A 22,014-nucleotide genomic window follows, 5' to 3' on the forward strand; every position below is an offset into this window, starting at 1 on the left:
GATCTGGAGGATCCCTAGATCCCTTTGTATGAAGTCCTTTTGGAATGCGTGTGTATGCGCATGCATGTGTGCATGTGTGTTTTAAACAAATTAGATTCATATGTATATATACAATTTTGTATCCTCATTTCCATGTCACTATTACTAAAACACTAAAAACGCTATTTTTTAATTTATACATTTTACTTCATTTTATGGGTGTATCCCAATTTATTACCCCTTTGTTGAACAACTAAGTTGTTTTCTTTTTTTTTGTTCTATAAACATTGCTATGGTGAGCATTTTGGCACACAACTTCTTGTCTGACTTTCTGATTATTTCATCAGGATAGATAATAAGTGAAATTATTAAGTCAAAGGACTTTTTGAAGATTATTGATATGTATTACTAAACTGTTCTAGAAAGGTTACACGAATGAACACTCCCTCTAACACTGAATGCAGTGCAATCCAATTGTTTCTTATTTTAAATTGCATTTCTTTATTGTAGGTGAAAAGTTTTTCATGTGTATATTATCCATCATTATTTCTTTTTCTGTGATTTTTTCACTCATATTGTTCACTCTCCCATTTTGCTATTACAATTTTAGTAATAGTAATCTAGCTTTAGTAATTGACTCATATGAACTATTTATACATTAAGGATATTAACCATTTGTCATTTTGTTGCAAATGTTTCCAAGTTTGTTTTTATTTGCTTTTTAATTTTGTTTATGGTGTTTATTTTTGCATACAGAAGTTTTAAATTTATATGTATCTACTGTATCAATTTTTTCCTTTGTAATTTATCACTCTAAGAGTAGATTATCACTCACTTCTATTTTCTTAAAGTTTTATTAAACATTTACCCCTTTACTTTCATTCCATTGGAATTTATTTTGGTGGATGACACATGGTGAAAATTACTTTTTTCCCTAACAAAATAGTTAACCAGTTGTTCTGATATCATGTTTTGGACGATCCTTTCTTTTCCTACTGAATTTAGTAAGCACCTTGTCATATATTAAGTTCTTATATTCTAGGATAGGTTTCTAGGCTACTCTATTTCATTCTATTCTTATATACCTATTAAACTATTTCAATTACTTCAGCTTTATAAGTTTTTTATATTTTCTCACAGCTCCTCCCTCAATATTCTTGGAAAATGTTCTTGATGATTTAGGCCTATTTCTTCTTCCAATGGAACTTTAGAATCACTTTATAAATCCCATCCCTCAACACACACAAACATACATACACACACACACACACACACACACACACACGCCCACATATACATAAGAGGAGACTTCTTCTAATTCTAACTGGAATTATTTTCCATCTGTAAGTTGATTTGCAAGAATTTTATGATATTTAGTCTTTCTATCCAGGAATATGGTTATATTTCCATTTATTCCACTAGAGATAGTTATTAAGTCATATGACTGCAGGTTGATTTCATAGTAGCCATATTGATAAGTTATAACAATTTGAGCCCATTAATTTGTATTTTATATTTAAATTATACACATCATTTATTTTATTTTATTTTATTATTTTTTTGGCTGTGCTACACGGCTTACAGGATCTCAGTACCCCAACCAGGGACTGAATCCAGGCCACGGCAGTGAAAACCCAGAATCCTAACCACTGTGCCACCAGGGAACTCCCATATACACATCATTTTAAATGAAAGGATAAAGTTAAATGAAAGATTCCATATATGTGCATTAGCATACAGTATTTGTTTTCCTCCTTCTGACTTACTTCACTCTGTATGACAGACTCTAGGTCCATCCACCTAATTACAAATAACTCAATTTTGTTCCCTTTTATGGCTGAGTAATATTCCATTGTATATATGTACCACATCTTCTTTATCCATTCATCTGTCGATGGACACTTAGGTTGCTTCCATGTCCTGGCTATTATAAATAGAGCTGCAATGAACACTGTGGTACATGTGTCTTTTTGAATTATGGTTTTCTCAGGGTATATGCCCAGTAGTGGGATTGCTGGGTCATATGGTAGTTCTATTTTTAGTTTTATAAGGAACCTCCATACTGTTCTCCATAGTGGCTGTATCAATTTACACTCCCACCAACAGTGCAGAAGGGTTCCCTTTTCTCCATATCCTCTCCAGTTAGTACTGATGAACCTAGTGGCAGGGCAGGAATAAAGACGCAGACGGAGAGAAAGGACTCGAGGACACAGTGGGGAAAGGGTAAGCTGCGATGAAGTGAGAGAGTGGCATGGACATATATACACTCCCAAATGTAAAATAGATAGCTGGTGGGAAGCAGCCGCATAGCACAGGGAGATCAGCTCGGTGCTTTGTGATGACCTAGAGGGGTGGGATAGAGAGAGTGGGAGAGAGGCTCAAGCAGGAGGGGATATGGGGATATATGTATACATATAGCTGATTCACTTTGTTGTACAGCAGAAACTAACACAACATTGTAAATCAATTATACTCCAATAAAGATATTTTAAAATAAATAATCTACTTCTTAAAAAAAAGTTAAATGAAAGTATAACAATTTTAAAGTCCTACATACTTTTACTTTATAAAGCAAATGAACCTGATATAGAAGGTAGAAAGGAAAAGTTGACTATTAAACCGGCAATTCAACAGAACAAGCAGGTACACCAAGGACACCACAGATCCCTTATGTGAGGAAGGAGAATATTGGAGACAAGCACTTCCTTTACCACTCATCTGCCAGCTATTCTCCCACCAACTGTAATCAAGTCACTCTCCTGCTCAAAAACGTTTCACGGCTTCCCAGTGCTTGCAGTTTAAAACCCAAACTCTTTAATCTGACATTCAAGACTCTCAACATCTGGCTTCAATTCAAATTTTTGGCATTCACACTCACTTCTTACCTATCAGAAACCTCTGCTATAGCCAAACTATTCTTCTTAATCGTCAGCCCCCTCTCCAGTCTCCTTCTGCCAAAATTCTATCCATTTCTCAGAGTATAACTCAAAACTACCTCCTGCATGAAGCCTCTGATAAGTGCAGCCTGTGGCTTTTTCTTTCTTAAAACTGATAATATTCACTTTTGCATACACTGTGCTGTAATGTAGTTATTTGCACACATATCTAATTTCTTTAGGGTTTCCTAAGGACCAACTCCATGCCTTTTACTATCTTATATCCTGGCATTGCACTGTACAGGTCATAGTTAATCGATAAATATTTGTTGAAAAATATTAACAAATAACCAGTAAAGATCGTCAAGTTCTGGTGATTATAAAATAGGAATTCATTTATGATACATCTCCAAGAACATTAAGTATTACAACTTGCTGAAGATAAAAACAGTTATATTAAGTATCTGACTGGGGGGGACTGCCTTCATCTTTCCAAACATTAAAGCTCACTTGTAAAAAGTCTATTAAGCTTAACACATTTTGGGTTGAATCTGTGGGGACAGACCACACTTTACTAAGCTTTATAAAACTCTAAATCCTCTGTTTTCTATCTGAACAATAAGAAAATATCCATGGTCATTATTTCATTCACCTTCTTCATGTTCCCTCCAAGAGCAGGATACGGAGGTTTGTTGACATGGCTCCAATCGACTGGCACGCGGATCATTTCGTAGAGCTGAAAGATGACTAAAGCATCTGCGAGGTCACTAAGACAGGAGGAAAAGAAAATGAAGGAGAAGGAAATGTTGGTACTACCTGATTCTATTAAGCGCACTGGAGATGGGCTTATATCTATAAAAATACAACAGGGTCATTTAATGCTCAGAGAATGGCAGGCAGAACAGATCATTTGACCCAAAAATTCTAATCTAGGAATCTGTCCAAATTTTTTTTCATAAATGTTTACAAAGATATATGTACAAGGATATTCACTCCCAGAGTATTTATTAATTTGCAAACAATCTAAAGGCCTGGCAGTAGGGGCTGTTGAATAAATTATCCATACCATGGACTCCTGGGTCACCATAAGACACAATAAGGTAGATCTCTAGGTACTAACATGAAAAGCTTTACACAACATATTACGTTTAAAAAAGAGGCAGAACACTGCGTACAGTTTATTATCTATTAAAAATATTTTCAAAATTAGTAGTATTTAAATACCTCTGTGTGATATGGACTGTTAATAGCAATTACCTCTGGTCAGGAGAAAAAGGAATATGGGAGGAGTAAAAAGGGATTATCATATTTTATTTTGTTCTACTTAACGTACATACTTCCTGAAGCTTGTGCAGTGAGAATGAGTTCATCTATTACTTATGTAGTACGGTTTTTAAAACTTTAAAAAAATAATTATATAAAAATTACAATAGCTACTCAGTAGGAAGCTGTTCATGTTAAATAGCAAGCATTAAGAGGAAGGAATTTATGAGCAAGTAGGCGTTATTGAAGTAAAAATACTACTACTCTGTATTCAGAAAAACACATTCTTCCAAGGTGCACAGAGTATGTCTATTGAGTCTGTTTTCAATTCTGTATGCTAAGGACATAATGCAACAGTGATTGATTTTTTTTAATTGCTAGCTCTGTGATTAATTACCTGACTTTTCTCCCTCAACAACTTGTTCATTGAGTTATGTTTTGCTAAGGTTCATATTAAAGTTGCTTTGCATCTCTGAGCACACACCATATGGCCGTGAAGGGGGCTGGGCCCTGTGCTGAGTGAAGGAGGGAGAAAGTCCTCCTTTGATGAAGGTAATCAAGAGCTAAGTTATCTATCAGCACATGGAGAACTTTGTATGAAAAATAAATCACTGAAGTAGTTGTATAGGTTCTGAAATCTCACCTATTTCATGATTTTTTTCTTTTTTACTCTAAAGGAATTCATTCTTATTTCTATGTAGTATGGTTTATTACTCATGCCTTGCAAATAGGGAAGCTGATGCCCAGAGAGTTAAAATGATTTCCAGAGAATTTAAGATGTGTTCCAGAACCAACTTGTCATAGAAAAATTCTAGGACTAGTAGTTCTTAAAATATATTTAATAACCTGTTGAGAGGAGAGAATTTTCAGTTAAAATCAATCTAAATTTTTATTTTGCTTTGGTCTGGGTTTGGTGTAAGTAGGTGGGGAGCTAAAATCACTTAGAGGTGGGTTTAGAAATATGAGCCAGACACAAATTCATGGACACACAGCTCTGGTGCCAACTAGACCTCTGGTTATTGTTTTTCTATATCCCAACGGTTCTTTTTAAGGTTATGTTATTTTTGAGAATTTTCTGAATTCCCTTTCCCCCTCCAAAAATTACATACACCGAGAAGCCCTGTGCTAAGCAGTTCAGGATCTAAATAACTAAAAATAATCTTTAGCTAAAAAAATTTGGTCAATTCTTCTCCACTGTCAACCACAGAGAACTCTAGTGTTCCTGACATTTATGAAGTTACCATGAAGTTTCAACAAAGCCTAATGCCCTAGTTTTAAATTTATTTCTTAATTTAAAAAGAAAATACATGCTCATTGTAAAAAAAAAAACAAAAACCCATATTTAAGTTACTAAGTTTGAAAATAAAAGTGTCCTTACTACCCTACCCTCCTCTCTAGGTTGCATACAGTTTGGTATTCATCCCTCCAGATTTTTAAAAAATTCATATACACATATGTATATACTCAATTTTTAAATAATAATATCACGGTAGTCCTATTATTAGTTTCTCTCAATTATATATTATAGACATTCTTTCAAATGAGTCCATAAAGATCTAACCCCTTTTTACCTTCAGCATTTGAGTCCTTTACTGCCCTGCTACTATAACAGCAGTTTCAGTCTAAATATGTATATCTCGTCATCTAGCTAGGATTTACACACTCCTATTAAAGACTTTATTCAATTAAGTCTGTCACATCAACGCTAGTTACCAGAATCAGGCAATACCGGTTTTAAAGACTATTTTGAATATACACCAAGAAATAACTGCACCATAAATCTCAGTTACCCAGTGAACGTGGTCTTTTGTGGCATTAATCTTCAGTTCATATTTTAAATAATAATGAGTTTCCTTGGTGTGTAAATTATTAATAGGTTTAGTTAATTAGACCTTTTTCCTAAAAAATATACAATTAGCTGAAGTTGAGTTCTTTTGCATTTTTAAGGCATGCTGGTAGATCTTTATTATAAAGAGAGAAGGAAGGTTTCCTCTCATCTACACCTAGAAAGACACCTTGTTAGCAATACCAGAGAGCACAGGAAATGATTCAATAAAAATATTTTCTTAGTCCAACCAATGTTAATAATGTGTCATCATTTTTAAACAAGAAAGAGCAAAATAAACAAGTACTCAGGGAAACCAAGTTATTTCTACAAATTAGAAAAAATATACTGAACAAATTATGGGACCGTTGAAGTTTTGGGCAAAAATAAATAGAAAGAATGTGAATTATAATGAAAAATACTGATAAAATGGTAAGAGCAATTTATAAAATATTACTGTTCTTCTAATCTGTTAAAGTTGAAATAATTTATTATTTCCCTGATTAGTAATTATTAAAAAGCAAGATGAACTGATTATCTTTACTAAATTGGTTATTTATATCATCACAAATTATAACTAATATTATCATAATCTTATCTTTTCAAATAATACTTTTCTTTTAAAATCTAGTGTATTGCCAATCCCCAGCATTCTGAAACTCTAAATGTTGGCTAAAATTCTTGAGATTTTTAGAAAATGTTCTCATATAAACATACCTACAATTTGAAACTAGAAAAGTTGGACCCTGGCCATAAAGCTGCATCTCATAAAATATTTACCTGTACAAATGATTAATGTATGGGTTGACTCCCAAGGAATTCATCCAGTTCCGAAATGTCCTCTCTTCCTTGCTTTCTCCTAGAGTAGACACAAGTTCACACTGATGATTCAGGACAAAAGAAATCAAGAACTATATTTTAAACCATTCTGGCAGGTACAAACTGGCCATACATACTTTGCCATGGTTCCTACGATACTACAATCTTTTTAGGGAGAAAAAATCTCTTACTGCCGAAGTCTTTGTTTTCCCTGTCTAGAAAGCCTCCATTTGCTTTCTAAATGTCTCCATCTAGAATCCCTTACTTGATGTCTGTGAATTACTGAGCCATGGGTTTCTCTGTTCAGAAAAGTAACATAAACTTATGTGGTGGTCCTATCTGTAGTTAATGATTACATGCAAAAGGGATTGGCTAAAAATTAATAAAGCAGCCTTTCAGGGTAGCATTAGCACATTAAACAAAAATAGAAAAGCTGTACCTTCCCCAATGAGTATCTCTAAATTTGTACAGATTATGGTTTTACACAGGAAAAGTGTCTGAGCACACAAACCTGCATTTTAATCAAACAGCAATGAAGGGGAGAGGTAATATAAAAACAAGCAACGAGGGGCTATAACTATTTTACAGGCTTCCTGAGTTATTTTAGATTGTCCCTACTGAAAATACATAAGGGACACAGCCCCCATTCAGAGTGCGAAGACAAAGACACATTTCATCATGGTAAGTCACTAGACCTCAAAGATCACCTCAAGAACAAACTCCTGCAGGCACTATTATTGAACCTGTGATTACCTACGCTCCCTGAGCAGTCCCTTCATAGCAGTGCTTACCCCATCCATAAGGGAAATGTGGACTCTGGTGTGCCACAAAGTGGGCAGAGAGAGATGGGGGCTCGTTTTGCCACGTCTGCTTTCTGGTCATCCCCTGGATTGCAGATTGTCCTAAGTGACCATCTATAAATATTACTGTTTGTTTTTCAGCCAAGTTAGGAGACAATGGAATGGCCTTGCCTACACCTCATCACCAGACTCTTGAAAATTTGAAACATTTACACTTCTCACCCCTTCTAAGCCATGGGCAAGTCCAGATCGCCATCTGGACTTTGGCTCACATGGGATCCCCAGGACAATTTGGCACATTTAACCACCTGAGCTCCAGGGGCCCAGTCCCTATGCAGTCATCCCTGCAGTCATCTTCAGACTGAGTGCCACACACAGTGTATACCTGCACACCCAGAACAGAAATCCAAACCTTGTAAAATCTAAAAGATTCTGTTTTTTTGTGCCGACTGGTCAGGAAATAATCTGCCCCCTGTATTTTCATGTGGTTTTCAATACCATTACCTAAAGGCTTTCCCAGAATCTGCTTTAATTCTTGCTCTGTTCAATTACATAGCCATATAATTTCTTGCTTAAATTTTGTTCCCTCTGGTCTGTAAAAGGTAACTGATCAGTCTGTTGTATCTGCCACTGCCATTTTATAATATATAACTGATACGAGAACCTTTTTAAAAAGAACCAAGTTAAACTAAATACTCCTAGAACCCACGCTTGCCTTGTTTTAGGAGTTATTAAATAGGTTCAAATTAACTATCTGAACTTTCCTGGAAGTGACATAAATATAACCATACTATGATCAACAGCTTGATGCATGTGACTTGGGTTCACCTTTTAGGTGTTTCTCTTTTACATTCTATTATTTTGCTATGTATATAAATTTTTTTCTGGTAATTAGAGAATTTTTACATTATTTCCATCTAGGAAAATCCAAATTATGTTTTAAGATTACAAACATCGATCGTGTATAACAATCATTTAATTTTTACTTAAAGTAATATGCAATTTCTGCTGAACCTGATGATAAAAGACATTAAAGTTGTATTTTGACTGAGTTCTGAAACTATTACAAACTTCAGTGTTTCCTGTTTCTTCCTATTGTTCTAAACTAATTATATCATTATCTTAATTTTTGATACCTGGAAAGTAAAACAGATTTTACAAGTGAGCATTTGTTTATCTAATACCATTTCAAATTGTCTTGGTAAATAAATGCTAAAAGCCAGAAGCACTATGCATTTGCGCAAGAGCCATGGTAAAGCATTACAAAAACATATGTATTCCGGACTGGAAATGTTGTCTGGATTTCAGACAACTGAAGCCATCTTAGAAGTAAAATCTTAATTGCTGACATAAAAGAGAGAAAGAACTATAAAACATTCTTTTCACGTTCAGGGCCAAACTGACACTGCAATTGATAAAAGTTTCAGAGAAAATAACAAATATATTAAAAGTAGGCTACTAAGAGGAAAGAAAAGGAACATATATTGAACACTCACTACATGTGCTAAGTGATGTATTAAGTGTTTTCCTCTTCCTGACCTGAACATTATTGAGCACATACTGTATGCTAAACTCATTCATTCATGAAAGGTCATTTTAACTTGCTCTGAAATTCTTCAAAATAAGTATTATTAGTCCTGTTTTATATATGAGAAAACCAAGGCTCACAAAGATCACTCAGTTATTAAATGGTGGTGCCGTGATTTGGACAAAGTCTAATTCCATGGTCTCTGTATTTTCTATCACCACAAATGAATTCTGAGATTGTCTATATGTAGCCCACATATTTGGGTCAATTTAATATAAAGATTTAATATTTAACTGGGCTTTTAATTTTCTTTAATTCCATACAGATAAAATTCTTTGCCAATGAGGACATACTAATATATGAATATGGGATGTGATACGGTCAAGCTTCAAATTTCATAAGGCTCTACGAAAACAAATGTACAGAGGAAAAAATTCCAATGACAGTCAAAGTCAAATTCATTTTTGGCAGATGTATCAGGACATACATATGTTCTAAATAAAGATGACTGATAAATATTTCCCAAAGTATCTTTTTACATAAATAAAGTAAATACTAATGGAAATATTTAGCAATCCTATTCACACTGAAAAATTCCAAAAGCATGCTGAACACTAGCAAAAGAATTCAAACGTGACAAATAGGAGAGCGAGCAAGTTGGAAAAGGTATCTAGCAAGAGTTCAGTGACTATAAAAAGCAGATCATTTTTAATATGCCACTCTAAACAATGCCTTCTACTGTAAGACACAGAGGAATTTTGAAATTTCCCAGACCGAAAAAAACACAGCAGTCTCCCTTTTTAATTTTTTAAAAGTTCTAATCCCTCGCCCTAAATTTCTCTGCTGAAAAATCAACATTTTTTAACCTATCTTACCTCTCAGTTACATATCTATGTAGAGAACACAATCTTTATTTTAGTGAACTTCTGAAAGAGTGAATTAATCATATCCCTCAAAGAACATATTTGTTAAATCTGAAACTTCTTTCATTAATCAAAAAGCTGTAATCATAAAGTGACCAGGACCTTGGAACTCTGGTTGTGGCAGTCAAAGAGAAAAAGATGATGAAGCTGATTTCTCACTCTGTCTTACTGGGGAAGAAGGGAAGAAGGTGGGTGATGTGGGAGAATGAACACTGCAGTATCAAGTTCTCCCCACCAGGAAGAATCCCCACCTGAGGACCAGCTTCTCCAAACCAGGGCGACCATGAAGACTATTTTAGGAGTGGCCCTAACCTCTGACAACTGCCACCACTGCTGCCACTGTTTTTACTCTTAGTTCTGGTACTAATGTGGGTTTTAGTATGCATGTGAGTGAGTGTGAGGTTGGCAGAAGAAAAGGAGAGAGGCTGAAACAGATAAGGAGAAAGAACTAGACACCGAGAATGTTTTTGTCATTATGATGATTCATATATTGTAAGCTTCAATGACATTTAGTAAATGTAATGTAGCTAAGTAATACAAAATGATCTATGTTATAGAATCTAAACAGATCCTGCCAAAGATTACTTGAGATAAAAACCCGCATAGCACAGGGAGATCAGCTCGGTGCTTTGTGACCACCTAGAGGGGTGGGGTGGGATAGGGAGGGTGGGAGAGAGGGAGACGCAAGAGGTAAGAGATATGGGAACATATGTGTATGTATAACTGATTCACTTTGTTATACAGCAGAAACTAACACACCATTGTAAAGCAATTATACTCCAATAAAGATGTTAAAAAAAAAAGAATAAACTTTTAACTTAAAAAAAAAGATAAGTTTGTTTATTCACAGCAGAGGGATAAAGGCTTTACATCAAATCATGAAATCAGTTGTCAAAATTGATTTCTAATGTGTTAACAACTACACTATTCCATCATTATAGAAGGCAAATTAGGTGGAGAGTTTACATAATCAAGTCTTGCTCTGCTATCCTAATCAGGTTTCATTTGTGTTTCTTGCTTGTCATCATTCATTCTTTAGGCATATTAAGACAGAAAAAAAAACACAACATGAACAATGCAAAAAATAAATATCAACCCAGACAGAAAGAATAAATGGTACTAATAAAAAGAACATTCAGAATGAATATATTTATAGAGTAGAGAAAAGTACTAAATACAGTACCTACATTAGGAGGGGTCAAATCTGCATTTCATGAAGCAAAACAGGAAAGTATTATAAATTATGAGACAGATAACAATAGCCCACACACAAGACAAGTAATGAATATTGTAAATTTTTTCATGTACACTAAACACATTAAAAAGAGAACAATACTGGAGTCAAACTGTAGCTTTCAAAGGAGAAAAAAGCTACAAATAATTATTTTTTCCAATAGCTATAATTCATTGTCCATATTGGTGGTGTAATTATGTTATGTGGTCATTTAAGAGAACGTTTTAAATGTATGATGGTTTTCACTAAACTCTTATGGAGAAATGACAGACATGTAAAATCTACCTCAGCATTCTCATGAAAAACGACTTTAAGTTGAACTTTTTAATGAATGCACATGCCTACACACAGTAAACTTCATCTCCCACCACAATCCCCTACCTCTGACAGTGAAGTAGGACAATACCACAAAAAGATACACACAGTGAATCAATTAAAGACAGAGAGAGCATACCTTCCAATAAATTCATATCGATGTCATTATTATCAGGCTTGTGTAGGCTTGGGTATGTGTTAAACAGATTAGCTACAAAAGCTAAATTAAGTTTAGGATTGCCTGAAACCACATCTGCAGGAGTAACAAACTGTCTGCAGCCCAGTTTATCTGCTTCCTGAAGCATGAATTCAGCACGCTTCAAGTCATTTTCCTCCTAAACAATGAAATAAAACAAAAATGTTCAAGATTAAACTTTTTACTGGAATAATTTTTAATTCATATACATATTTATAAGCAACTACTTTTCTGGAAATATATCAAATAATGGCTCAAAATAGGGTCAGAATGTGCAGGAATTCCAAATTAACTTCCCCATTTCTTTTAAATCGGTAAGAACAAGTCTCTGAGTTTTCTTGCTGGGATCAGTGGAATATTTCACCCTCATTGCTGAAGTACTCAACAAAACTCTCAAACATTGTATCAGTAAGCTTCTACTGGCTGAATTATAGGTAACTTGCTCAAGGCCATATACTAGAATGCTTTCTGGCTAAGAGGCTTAGCTATCTCACCCTTTCTACTCTGGTATTTCCAGTAGACTCTTTTCTCAATGAAAAACAAGCTGGGATATATATAAAAAATATTAAAGTCAGTAGGAACAGCACTTTTCACAATTGCAAAACCCTGGAAACAAACCAAATGCTTACCAACAGGAGAGCAGATGAAAACTGTGAAACTGTGTTATATTCACACAATGAGTGACTCATTAATATGTTCAAAATAAGTATAGAAATTTAAGTATATGATAAACTTTATATGAAGTTAAAAAGTAAAATAAATTTTGTAGAAAACAAACTTATGGTTACCAGGGGATAAGTAGGGGAGGGATAAATTGGGAGATTGGGATTGACATATACACACTACTATATATAAAATAGATAAGTAATAAGGACCTACTGTGTAGCACAGGGAACTCTACTCAATACTCTCTAATGGCCTATATGGGAAAAGAATCTTAAAAAAGAGTGGATATATGTATATGTATAACTGATTCACTTTGCGGTACACCTGAAACTAACACAACATTGTAAATCAACTATACTCCAATAAAAAATTTTTTAAAGTAAAATAAATTTAATTTTTTAAGAAATACATTTGGTTGAAAGAAAACTATAGCAAAAGAAAGGCAAAAAACGATGAACATAAGATTCAAGATGGTGATTATCACATTAAGGGGACGCAGAGAGATGGCATAGGGAAGAACTACACAGCTAAATGTAAACTGATGTCAAAGTCTTAGCTTTCTTGTTGGATTGAGGGTTTGTATGAGCTTGTTACAATTTCAATACAAACAACTACCAGACAAAAATAAATAAAAAGAGGGACATGCCTGGACCCATGATGAGAGTATATCATGACCAAGGATTATGACTTATCTAATTCTGTGCACCAGAGTTGTAAATAAAATGTAATTGAAATCAGAGAAAGCAATAGGTTCAATGCTATTAAACAGCAATAAAAAGCTCCTCAGGTAGACGTGAACAGATCACAATATGTGGACCTTACTTAGATCTTAATTCAGATAAATTATAAAAAGAAAACCTGACATTTGTGAGGCAACAGGAAATGTCAACACTGACTAGTTATTTTGATATTACAGATTATTGTTAATTTTTTAGTTATGTAAGGTATTATGGTTATATTTTTAAAGGCTCTTTATCTTTTAGAAGTACATATTGATGAAATGATACCATGTCTAGGATTTGCTTCAAAATAATATGGAAGAGGAAGCAAATAGGTAGGTGATAAATGAAGAAACAAGACTGACCATGAGTTGATAGTTGTTGAACTTGGGGGATGAACACATGGTAGTTCAGTATATTAAGTTTGCCCACTTTTGAATAGGTTTGAAACTTTCTGTAAGTTTTTTTAACTTCCTAATTTTTGTACTCAAGCTAATTTGTAAATTTTGCAATACTGATTTTTAGATTTTATAATAATGTAAAATATAATTAATTAGTGATGACTCAAGTTGCCTTTAAAACTAAATATTCTGGATATTACACTTTAAGTACTTAATGGATTTTCATACAAACTATAATCTGACCATACTTTAAGATTTCGATAGAACCATCCCTGGTACTTAGAACTTATGCTAAAAGAATGGGCTTCCTATAAAATGTGTTAGATGGGTCAGGATTTGTATCAGTTCTTCCTACACCATAAATACTAGGAATTGCCATTTTTTATTTTGTGTATTGTCAAATATAAGTTGGAAGAACTTATAATCAATTGCTTAGAAATCTAATAACAGCTTGTTGCTCCCTTTCCTTGTGCACAGCAGCAAAAGCACCCTGGTGTGTTCCAGTGATGTTGCACCAGGGAAATGTGAGTGTAGGGTTGATTCCACACATACTCAAGGTCAGAATTCTGCAATTCCCCTTCCTCACTCATGACAGCCAGATGGCTTAGTATGGAAATTTAGAGCCTAGGGCATGAAAAATAACTTCTGAAAAGCAAAGAGCCAAGGTTTAATGAAGGGCTGAGGACGCCACCAGGGAATGCTGCCTGAAGCGAACTGTACTCTAAATATGACTGTACTCGCTAGTCAAATTCATAGAGACGCAAAGTAGCATAGTGGTTACCAGGAGCTTGGGAGAGAGGGGAATGGGGAGTTATTGTTTAATGGATACAGACTTCACTATGTGATGAGGAAAAATTTTTGGAGAGGGATACTGGTGATGGTTGCATGTACTGCAAATGTAACGCCACTGAGCTGTACACGTAAAATTGTCATTTTTATGCTATGCATATTTTATCAAAATTTTTTAAAATTTTAATTAAAAACTATACTCACATTAAATCCTGAAAGGTCAATGGCAATGGCAGGTCCATCATCCCAGTCACCTTTAGGTGCAATCTGATTAAGCAGATGAAAATAGGCTCTTGAATCCTTTAAGGAAGGAAACAAAACAATTTTTCAAATGAATAAAATCATCATTGGATTTACGGGGAAAAGTACTCAAATTGAAGCAATTGTCCTCATCTCAAAGAATGGAATGATAACTTAGTAACCTTTACTTATTGCTTACAGGATCCTGAATGCACTATGCTGTTTCACCCTTGAGAGCTTCTAGCAACACTGTTTCCTAAACCTGGAAGGCCCTTCCTCACCTCTTTCATTTGTTTACACTCCTAAGGATCAGCATCAGTTAAGATTAGGGCCAAGTTTCCTTGACCAGTCTCTTCCAGTGGGGAGGGAAGTGTTTCAAGCTACTTTGGTTCAGAGACACACCTGAAGACCCCCTTTGGTCTACTGATTCCCTATGCCCTCTGATACTTTGGTTTCCTCTTAGCTGGTTATTGAGAAAGTGGAAGTAAGTATTAAACTGGACAAGCCCACAAGGGCCTCTAGTCTAGCAACAGATGTAATTCTCAGTCCAAATTAACAGACTGACATTCTCATTATAATCTAATCTATCCGTGGCATACAAAAAGGGAAACGATACTTTAATCTGCTAATGCTAGCATCTCTTTCCTCTCACAACCAGTTGCATTTCTTTTTAAAAGCCAATAAACCAGTTTTTTGTTTTTTTTTTAGTAAAAGATTTTGTGATTATAAGTGGGGGATCCACCTCACACAGAGAAATGCAAAAATTTCATTTTCTACACTGTGTGGTTGTGAATTAAACTTCAATTCAAATTTAAGTCTGTGATTGAAGTTCTTTTTTGTCTTTGTTTAAAAAATCACAGCCATAACACACACACACATACAAATTAAGTCTGAACTCCTTTTGTTCCTGACATGCATCTACATCCTTTTTGTATGTCACAAATTTGAACATTAAAATATGAACCTTAATGTCCTGGCTGAAGTTGCTGATGGTACGCCATCCTGCATTGGTCAGATGGTAGTTCACCCAACGCAGCAGTAATTCCTCTGGAGAAAGCTTCATCAGCTCTTCTAGATCCTCACCTTCATTTAGCAATGCAATCAGGGCTGAGAGGAAAACAATGAAATATAAATTTTTCCCACAGTAAGTATATATCAATGAAAAGTAAATATTTTTGATGACCTTACCTTCATTTCTGGAAATCTCAATATCAGCAAAAAGACCAACTTTGATGATCTGCCAGAGAAGTCCCAAGACCAAGTGAGGTTTTCCTTCTTTGAGATCCTGTGCACCAATGTTGACCACTGTACAACCAATGGCTGAGGCAGAATTCAGGGCTAGGTTTAAATTTTCCTGAATCGCCACAAAGAAAAATACACGTGAGAAAGTACTTTCTAAACTCTTTATCAACAAGTTGTGAAGGTAAATAAGACACAATGGATGGTGAAACTTCCCATTTTTTTTAACATAAGTAGTACTTATATCACCTCTATATGCCAATGACTTTCAAAGCCATATCTCCAGGCCACACTTCCTCCCAGCATCCACTCTAAGCTCTACACCTGTATACATATTTGGTTATGTCTACCTGGATGTTTCACAAGTATCTCAAACTCAACATGTCCATAATTGAAGCAATTTTCTGGCCATGCTTCCCCAGTCTTCCTCTAATCCTCTGTCAAAACTGGCTTTTCCTTTATTTCCTGTCTTGGTTGACAGGACCAACCTTCATTCTTGCTTCTTTCTTCCTAAGTCAGAATCCTTGTTCTTCTTGCCTCTAACATCCTGTGACCAATTTCTGTCAATTCCACCTTCTAAATACCTCTGGAAACTGTCAGTACCTTTCTTCAAGTTTCTTAATTCCTTCCTAACACCCATGGTCAGACTTACTCTCTAAAACCCACCTTCCATAGTACCCTGCTGTTGGTAACCTTATTAAAATATGGACCCGATGGCATTCCCTAGCTTTGAAACCCTACAAATGTTCCCCATCATTCCCACTATCTCCTCTCACTCACTCTGTTCCAGCTCTATAGGGCCTTTGAACTTGCTATTCCCTCTGCCTGGAACACACTTTCCTCAACTATCCACAATTCCTTTACACTGCTCAAATGCACCTAATGGCTTTCCCAATTGTCCTACACAAGATAGCAAGCATCACCACAGCCTTTGCTCACACTCATCATTCTCTATTTTACTCTGTATCATTCTCCGACATGTTATATAGTTATATATTTATTTTTATATCACCCCCAATTAGAGTATGAGCTCTAATTATGATGAGAGAAAGAACTCCTACAACTCAACAACAATAAAACAACCTGATTAAAATATGGGCAGACGACATGAACAGACATTTCTCCAAAGAAGATATCAGATGAACAGTAAGCACGTGAAAAGCAGATCAACATGACTAATCATCAGGGAAACGTCAACCAAACCACAATGAGGTACCACTTCACACCCATCAGGATGTCTATTATTAAAAAAAAAAAACAAAATAAAATAACAAGTGTTGGAGAGGATGTAGATAAATTGGAACCCTGTGCATTGCTAGTGGGAATGTAAAATGGTGCAGTTTCTGTGGAAAACAGTATGGCTATTCTTCAAAAAATTAAACACAGAAGTACCATATAGTTTAGCAAATCCACTTCTGGATATTTACTCAAAAAAAAAAGCAAGTTAGGACTCAAAGAGACATTTGTATACCCATGTGTGTAGCAGCATTATTCACAAAAGCCAAAAGGTGGAAACAACCCAAGTGTCCAGCCACAGATAAACAGATAAGTAAAATACGGTATAGGCATACAATAGAATATTATTCAGCTTTAGAAAGGAAGGGAATTCTGCACAGGCTGCAACATGGATGAATCCTGAAGACATTATGCTAAGTGAAATAAGCTGGCCATAAAAAAGAACTATTGTATGATTCCATTTATATGAGGTACCCAGAGTAGCCAAATTCATAGAGACAGAAAGTGGAATGGTGATAGCCAGGGGATGGGGGAGTGGACAATGGGGAGCTTTTTTTAAAAATAATTCATTCATTCATTCATTCATTTATTTTTGGCTGCATTGGGTATTCGTTACTGCACGTGGGATTTCTTTAGCTGAGGTGAGCGGGGGCTACTCTTCTTTGCAGTGCATGGGCTTCTCGTTGCGGTGGCCTCTCTTGTTGCGGAGCACGGACTCTAGGCGCACAGGCTTCAGTAGTTGTGGCACATGGGCTCAGTAGTTGTGGCTCGCAGGCTTCAGTAGTTGTGGCTCACAGGCTCCAGAGCGCAGGCTCAGTAGTTGTGGCACACGGGCTTAGTTGCTCCGCAGCATGTGGGATCTTCCCAGACCTGGGCTTGAACCCGTGTCCCCCACGTTGGCAGGCGGATTCTTAACCACTGCGCCACCAGGGAAGTCCCAGGGAGCTATTATTTAATGGGTATAGAGTTTCAGTTTGGGAGGATGAGAAGAGTTTTGGAGAAGAATGGTATTGATGAATCCATAGCAACGTGAATGTATTTAATGCCACAGAACTGTACACTTAAAAATGGTTAAAGTGGTCAATTTTATGTTATGTGTATTTTACAACAATGGAAAAAAAAGGAAAAATGGCCCAGAGCCATCTTGAAGGTGCTCTCTATGGCCAAATCTGGGACAAGTTAAGCACCAAAATAATCAAGCACAGTAATGAATTAAGCCACTGGAAAAAGTAGGAATTCCTGAGTCCTATCAATGACAGAGAGAGAGAAGAGAGGTCTCTGGGTTACAGAAGAATGCCAAATAATAAAAGACTAAGGCTTCCCTGTTGGCGCAGTGGCTGGGAGTCAGCCTGCCGATGCAGGGGACACGGCTTCGTGTCCCGGTCCAGAAGGATCCCACATGCCGCGGAGTGGCTGGGCCCGTGGGCCATGGCCGCTGAGCCTGCACGTCCGGAGCCTGTGCTCCGCAGCGGGAGAGGCCACAACAGTGAGAGGCCTGCGTACCGCAAAACAAAAATAAAAAAATAAAAGACTAGTAAATGTGGAGGAAGTGCTGGAGTTGAAAAAAAAACATAATTTTGCAACCATCACGGTAAAGACCCTGTTAGGAAAGAATCATCAATCTAGGGAATCTAAAATCTAGGAGAAAATTCTGTTATGGAGCAGGATATCTGCATGGCCTTCAAGTGTTTCCTCATGGACTGCTTATTAGTTGCAAGGGAGAAAAAGAAAAGGAAACAGTAATTATACAGTGGAGAAACTGGGTAACATCTTAACCTGATGATAAAAACTAACATCAACTATAAGAGACATACAGATATCTTGTGCCTCTCAATATACAAATTTATAAACTTGATAACTATACTGTGGTAATATAAGAGAAAATCCTTGTTCTGAGTAAATATATGCTAAGGAATTCACTGGTAAAGAGTGATAAGGTATGTAACTTATCCTCAAGTGGTCCAGGAAAAAAGGTTGTGTACACACGCACACACGAGGGAGAGAGCACAAATATTAAAGTGCAATAAACCACTAACAACAGGTGAACCCAGGTAAAGGATGTATGAGTGTTTTTGTATAGTTTTAGTTTTGCAACTTTCTCTACGTTTGAAATTATTTTCAAATAAACCTAAAAAAGGGTAACTCAAAGTTTTTTATCCAAACATGCCATTAATTTTAATCTAAAAGCTTAATTGAGGGCAATATTTATTTAATAATATTAATTAATTTTTGCTTTAGCTGTCATCTATCAATGCTATACCAGTGATCAGAAACACAAATGTACAAAAAAAGAGCCACCAAACAACAAAAAAACAGTTTGGGACAACACAAGGCAGCAAATTGGAAAAGACACTGAATTCGAAAAATTTAGAGTTACCTTGGCTTTTAACTTTTTTTTTTATTCCCTCCTCCTCAAATTTCTTCCCTAAATAACAAACGCATACTATGTACCGATGACATTTTTCCGATCAACTTTTCAACTTTTGGAAAGGCACGGTGGCCTGTTTGCTATTGGCCTACTTTTTTTGGCCATTTAATGGTGATAAATAATCAATACAGTCAGACTTTTAAGTTACCAAAGATAAGAGGAGGTAACTTTAAGAGCTAGGGGATTTGTTGTTAATTGTGTTTGATTTGCTTTGGGGAAAAGGTAGAGACTGTCTTTTCCTCTTTTATTTCTACAGTCCACGTTTGGGTGGGGCCCCTGCTCCCACAGTTTGTTTAAATTTTTATGTTTACTAGCCAGAAGTTACACAAAGGTTTACAAAGCAGAGTGATTATTTCAATGGCTTCCTCTTACAGTATGCTGAAGCAATTTATCTTGCTGGGCTCCAAGTAAGTGGCTGTATCTCTTGGGGTTTAGTCAAGGGTAACTGAAGTAAGCATTTGGAATTAAATTATTTTTGTAGTGGTATTAAGCAATATTCATTTAAATGCAGTTCTCCCAAAAGAAGGCAGAACCAGAGAATCCTTCAATATATTTACAACCTAAATAAACATGATAATTGTGAAAATATTTTCAGTAAATTTCAAGTATTTTCTAGATATTCAGAAGATTTTTCCTACCTTCAGATATGTTTAATTACCTTAAATCAAATCAATATAACTTTCAAGAGACAGCCTCTGTCAATTTACGCTAGACCAGTAATATGTTTCTCTCTTCATTTCCAAGAGCATAAAGAATGTTTGCTCCGGTTGTGATTCCCCAGAATGCATTAGCTGGGGAAAGAACTGGACTGAAAATTTTTCCAGTAATAGTGTTAATCTTGCAACGACCCATTACATTGACAGCATGGTACTGTGGCCAGAAGAAATATGTAATTTCACCAAATTGACTGTAATAACTAGTGAGAACCAAAACCTTCCACTGCTTTTCTCAGCCTGGACAGTGACAAGGAAACCACACCTTAATGTGACTTTGCACTTATTCCTCTGTCTTCACTGGCATGACTTTATTCTTCCAGGAGAAGAAGGCAAAATATTTGATTGTTCATTGCAGCCACTACTTGCAAGACCTATCAACTCCTCAGTGGAAAGTATCAATGGACAGTTAATACTCTAAAAGATTCTTTGACACCCTCACCTTGAAATCCTCTCCTTGCAATTTCCACCAGTTCTGACTGTTGCATCAGTTGCATCATCATCCTTACCCAGTCATTAGTCTCCTCTCTTCCCCTCTCCCACAGTGAAAGACCCACCTTAAACCACAATTCCAAATCATCAGTTCTAACCTCAGCTTGAAGACACTGCCACAGATTTGCAGGTGGTGTTTTCTCTTACTGCTGTAAGCTGTAAAACTCAGCTTTGTCTTAACAGGTTATGTTGGTGATATATGGAGAACCAGCTTTCGATGTTAATTTTATTCAAAAATGTTGGCTTTACAAGTATAGTAAATGACTTCTGAGTAATTGGCTAAAAATGGATTGAAAATAAGGAGCTAAAATGTGCTTCCTCAAATAAATGGTAGTTTCTAATTGGTAAATACATTATTGCCCTACTGGAAATGAGGGAATGGGATGACCACTGTTGTCTAGAGCAGATTCTAAAGAACAAGAAGTAACAGGAGAACCCCATACAGAGGTTGCTCTCCAAGTCCTAACATGGACAACTGCCCTTCCTTCCTGAAGACCTGTTTTGGGGGGGATAGGCGAGAACAATGGGGAACCTTCAACAACGGAGACATAAGAGAGGTTGTTCCTCCTTGTGTTTCAGTGTCCTAATCTGTAAAATAGGATATCTTACCCTACAGAGATACTAACAAAACAATCAAGCAAACATGGCAGTTTATCTTGGAAAGCCATCCATTCTCTCCCATCTTTTTTGTGTATCAGTGAATTGTCTGTGTCTAAGATAGAGCCCACTTTACCAGGCAGAAAAATTTACACTGCTGTGTGAGATGGTTTCTCATGTCCCTTCTATTTTGATTAACCATCCAACTCTTTACTAACAGTCTCAAATAGGGATTGCAAGTTTTCTTTCTTTTAATTCATACCACTTTGCAAATTTTCGTTTCCAATAAAGCTTCAATTCCAGATGAGTCCGTTTTGTGAATGATTTTTTTTAGAGGGCTGTGCTAAACACTTATCGGGTAAGGACAAAGGCATTCTTTGTTATTCAGATTTCATCCTTATTTTACATACCATCACTTTCACTGCATTTGTAATGTCCAAATGAGCTTTATGTTTTCCCTACTTAAAGTGTAATTGAAATTAAGGTCATATATGTGTGTGTACATTTGTAAACATACGTAAGTGTAAAGTATATACATACACACCTGGTATATGTGAGTATATCAATTGCAATGGAGTTTTTACATTTACAAGGAACAGATTCAATCTCCTATACCTACTCTTGTGTTAGTTTCCTGACTTTTAGGTCCCTAAATCATTGCCATCTGTTTGACTCTTACTCATATAATTATTTTTCTTTCAATAATGACAAACAATCAAAAGAATGCAGCTCAGCA

General features: G+C 35.8%; 1 protein-coding gene across 1 annotated transcript in view; it reads right to left on the reverse strand.

Moving 5' to 3' along the window:
• PLS1 (plastin 1) overlaps positions 1-22,014 on the reverse strand; it is a 50,216-nt gene that overhangs the window by 12,363 nt on the left and 15,839 nt on the right. The window contains exons 6-11 of the mRNA XM_082655064.1: positions 15,762-15,927; positions 15,538-15,680; positions 14,538-14,633; positions 11,702-11,897; positions 6,724-6,802; positions 3,508-3,622 (exon numbers count right to left, since the gene is read on the reverse strand). Coding sequence (XP_082511190.1) covers positions 3,508-3,622; positions 6,724-6,802; positions 11,702-11,897; positions 14,538-14,633; positions 15,538-15,680; positions 15,762-15,927 — 795 coding nt within the window. The remainder of the gene's footprint in view (positions 1-3,507; positions 3,623-6,723; positions 6,803-11,701; positions 11,898-14,537; positions 14,634-15,537; positions 15,681-15,761; positions 15,928-22,014) is intronic.

The sequence above is a fragment of the Grampus griseus genome (assembly GCF_964374135.1).
Source record: "Grampus griseus genome assembly, chromosome: 5".
NCBI lineage: Eukaryota > Metazoa > Chordata > Mammalia > Artiodactyla > Delphinidae > Grampus > Grampus griseus.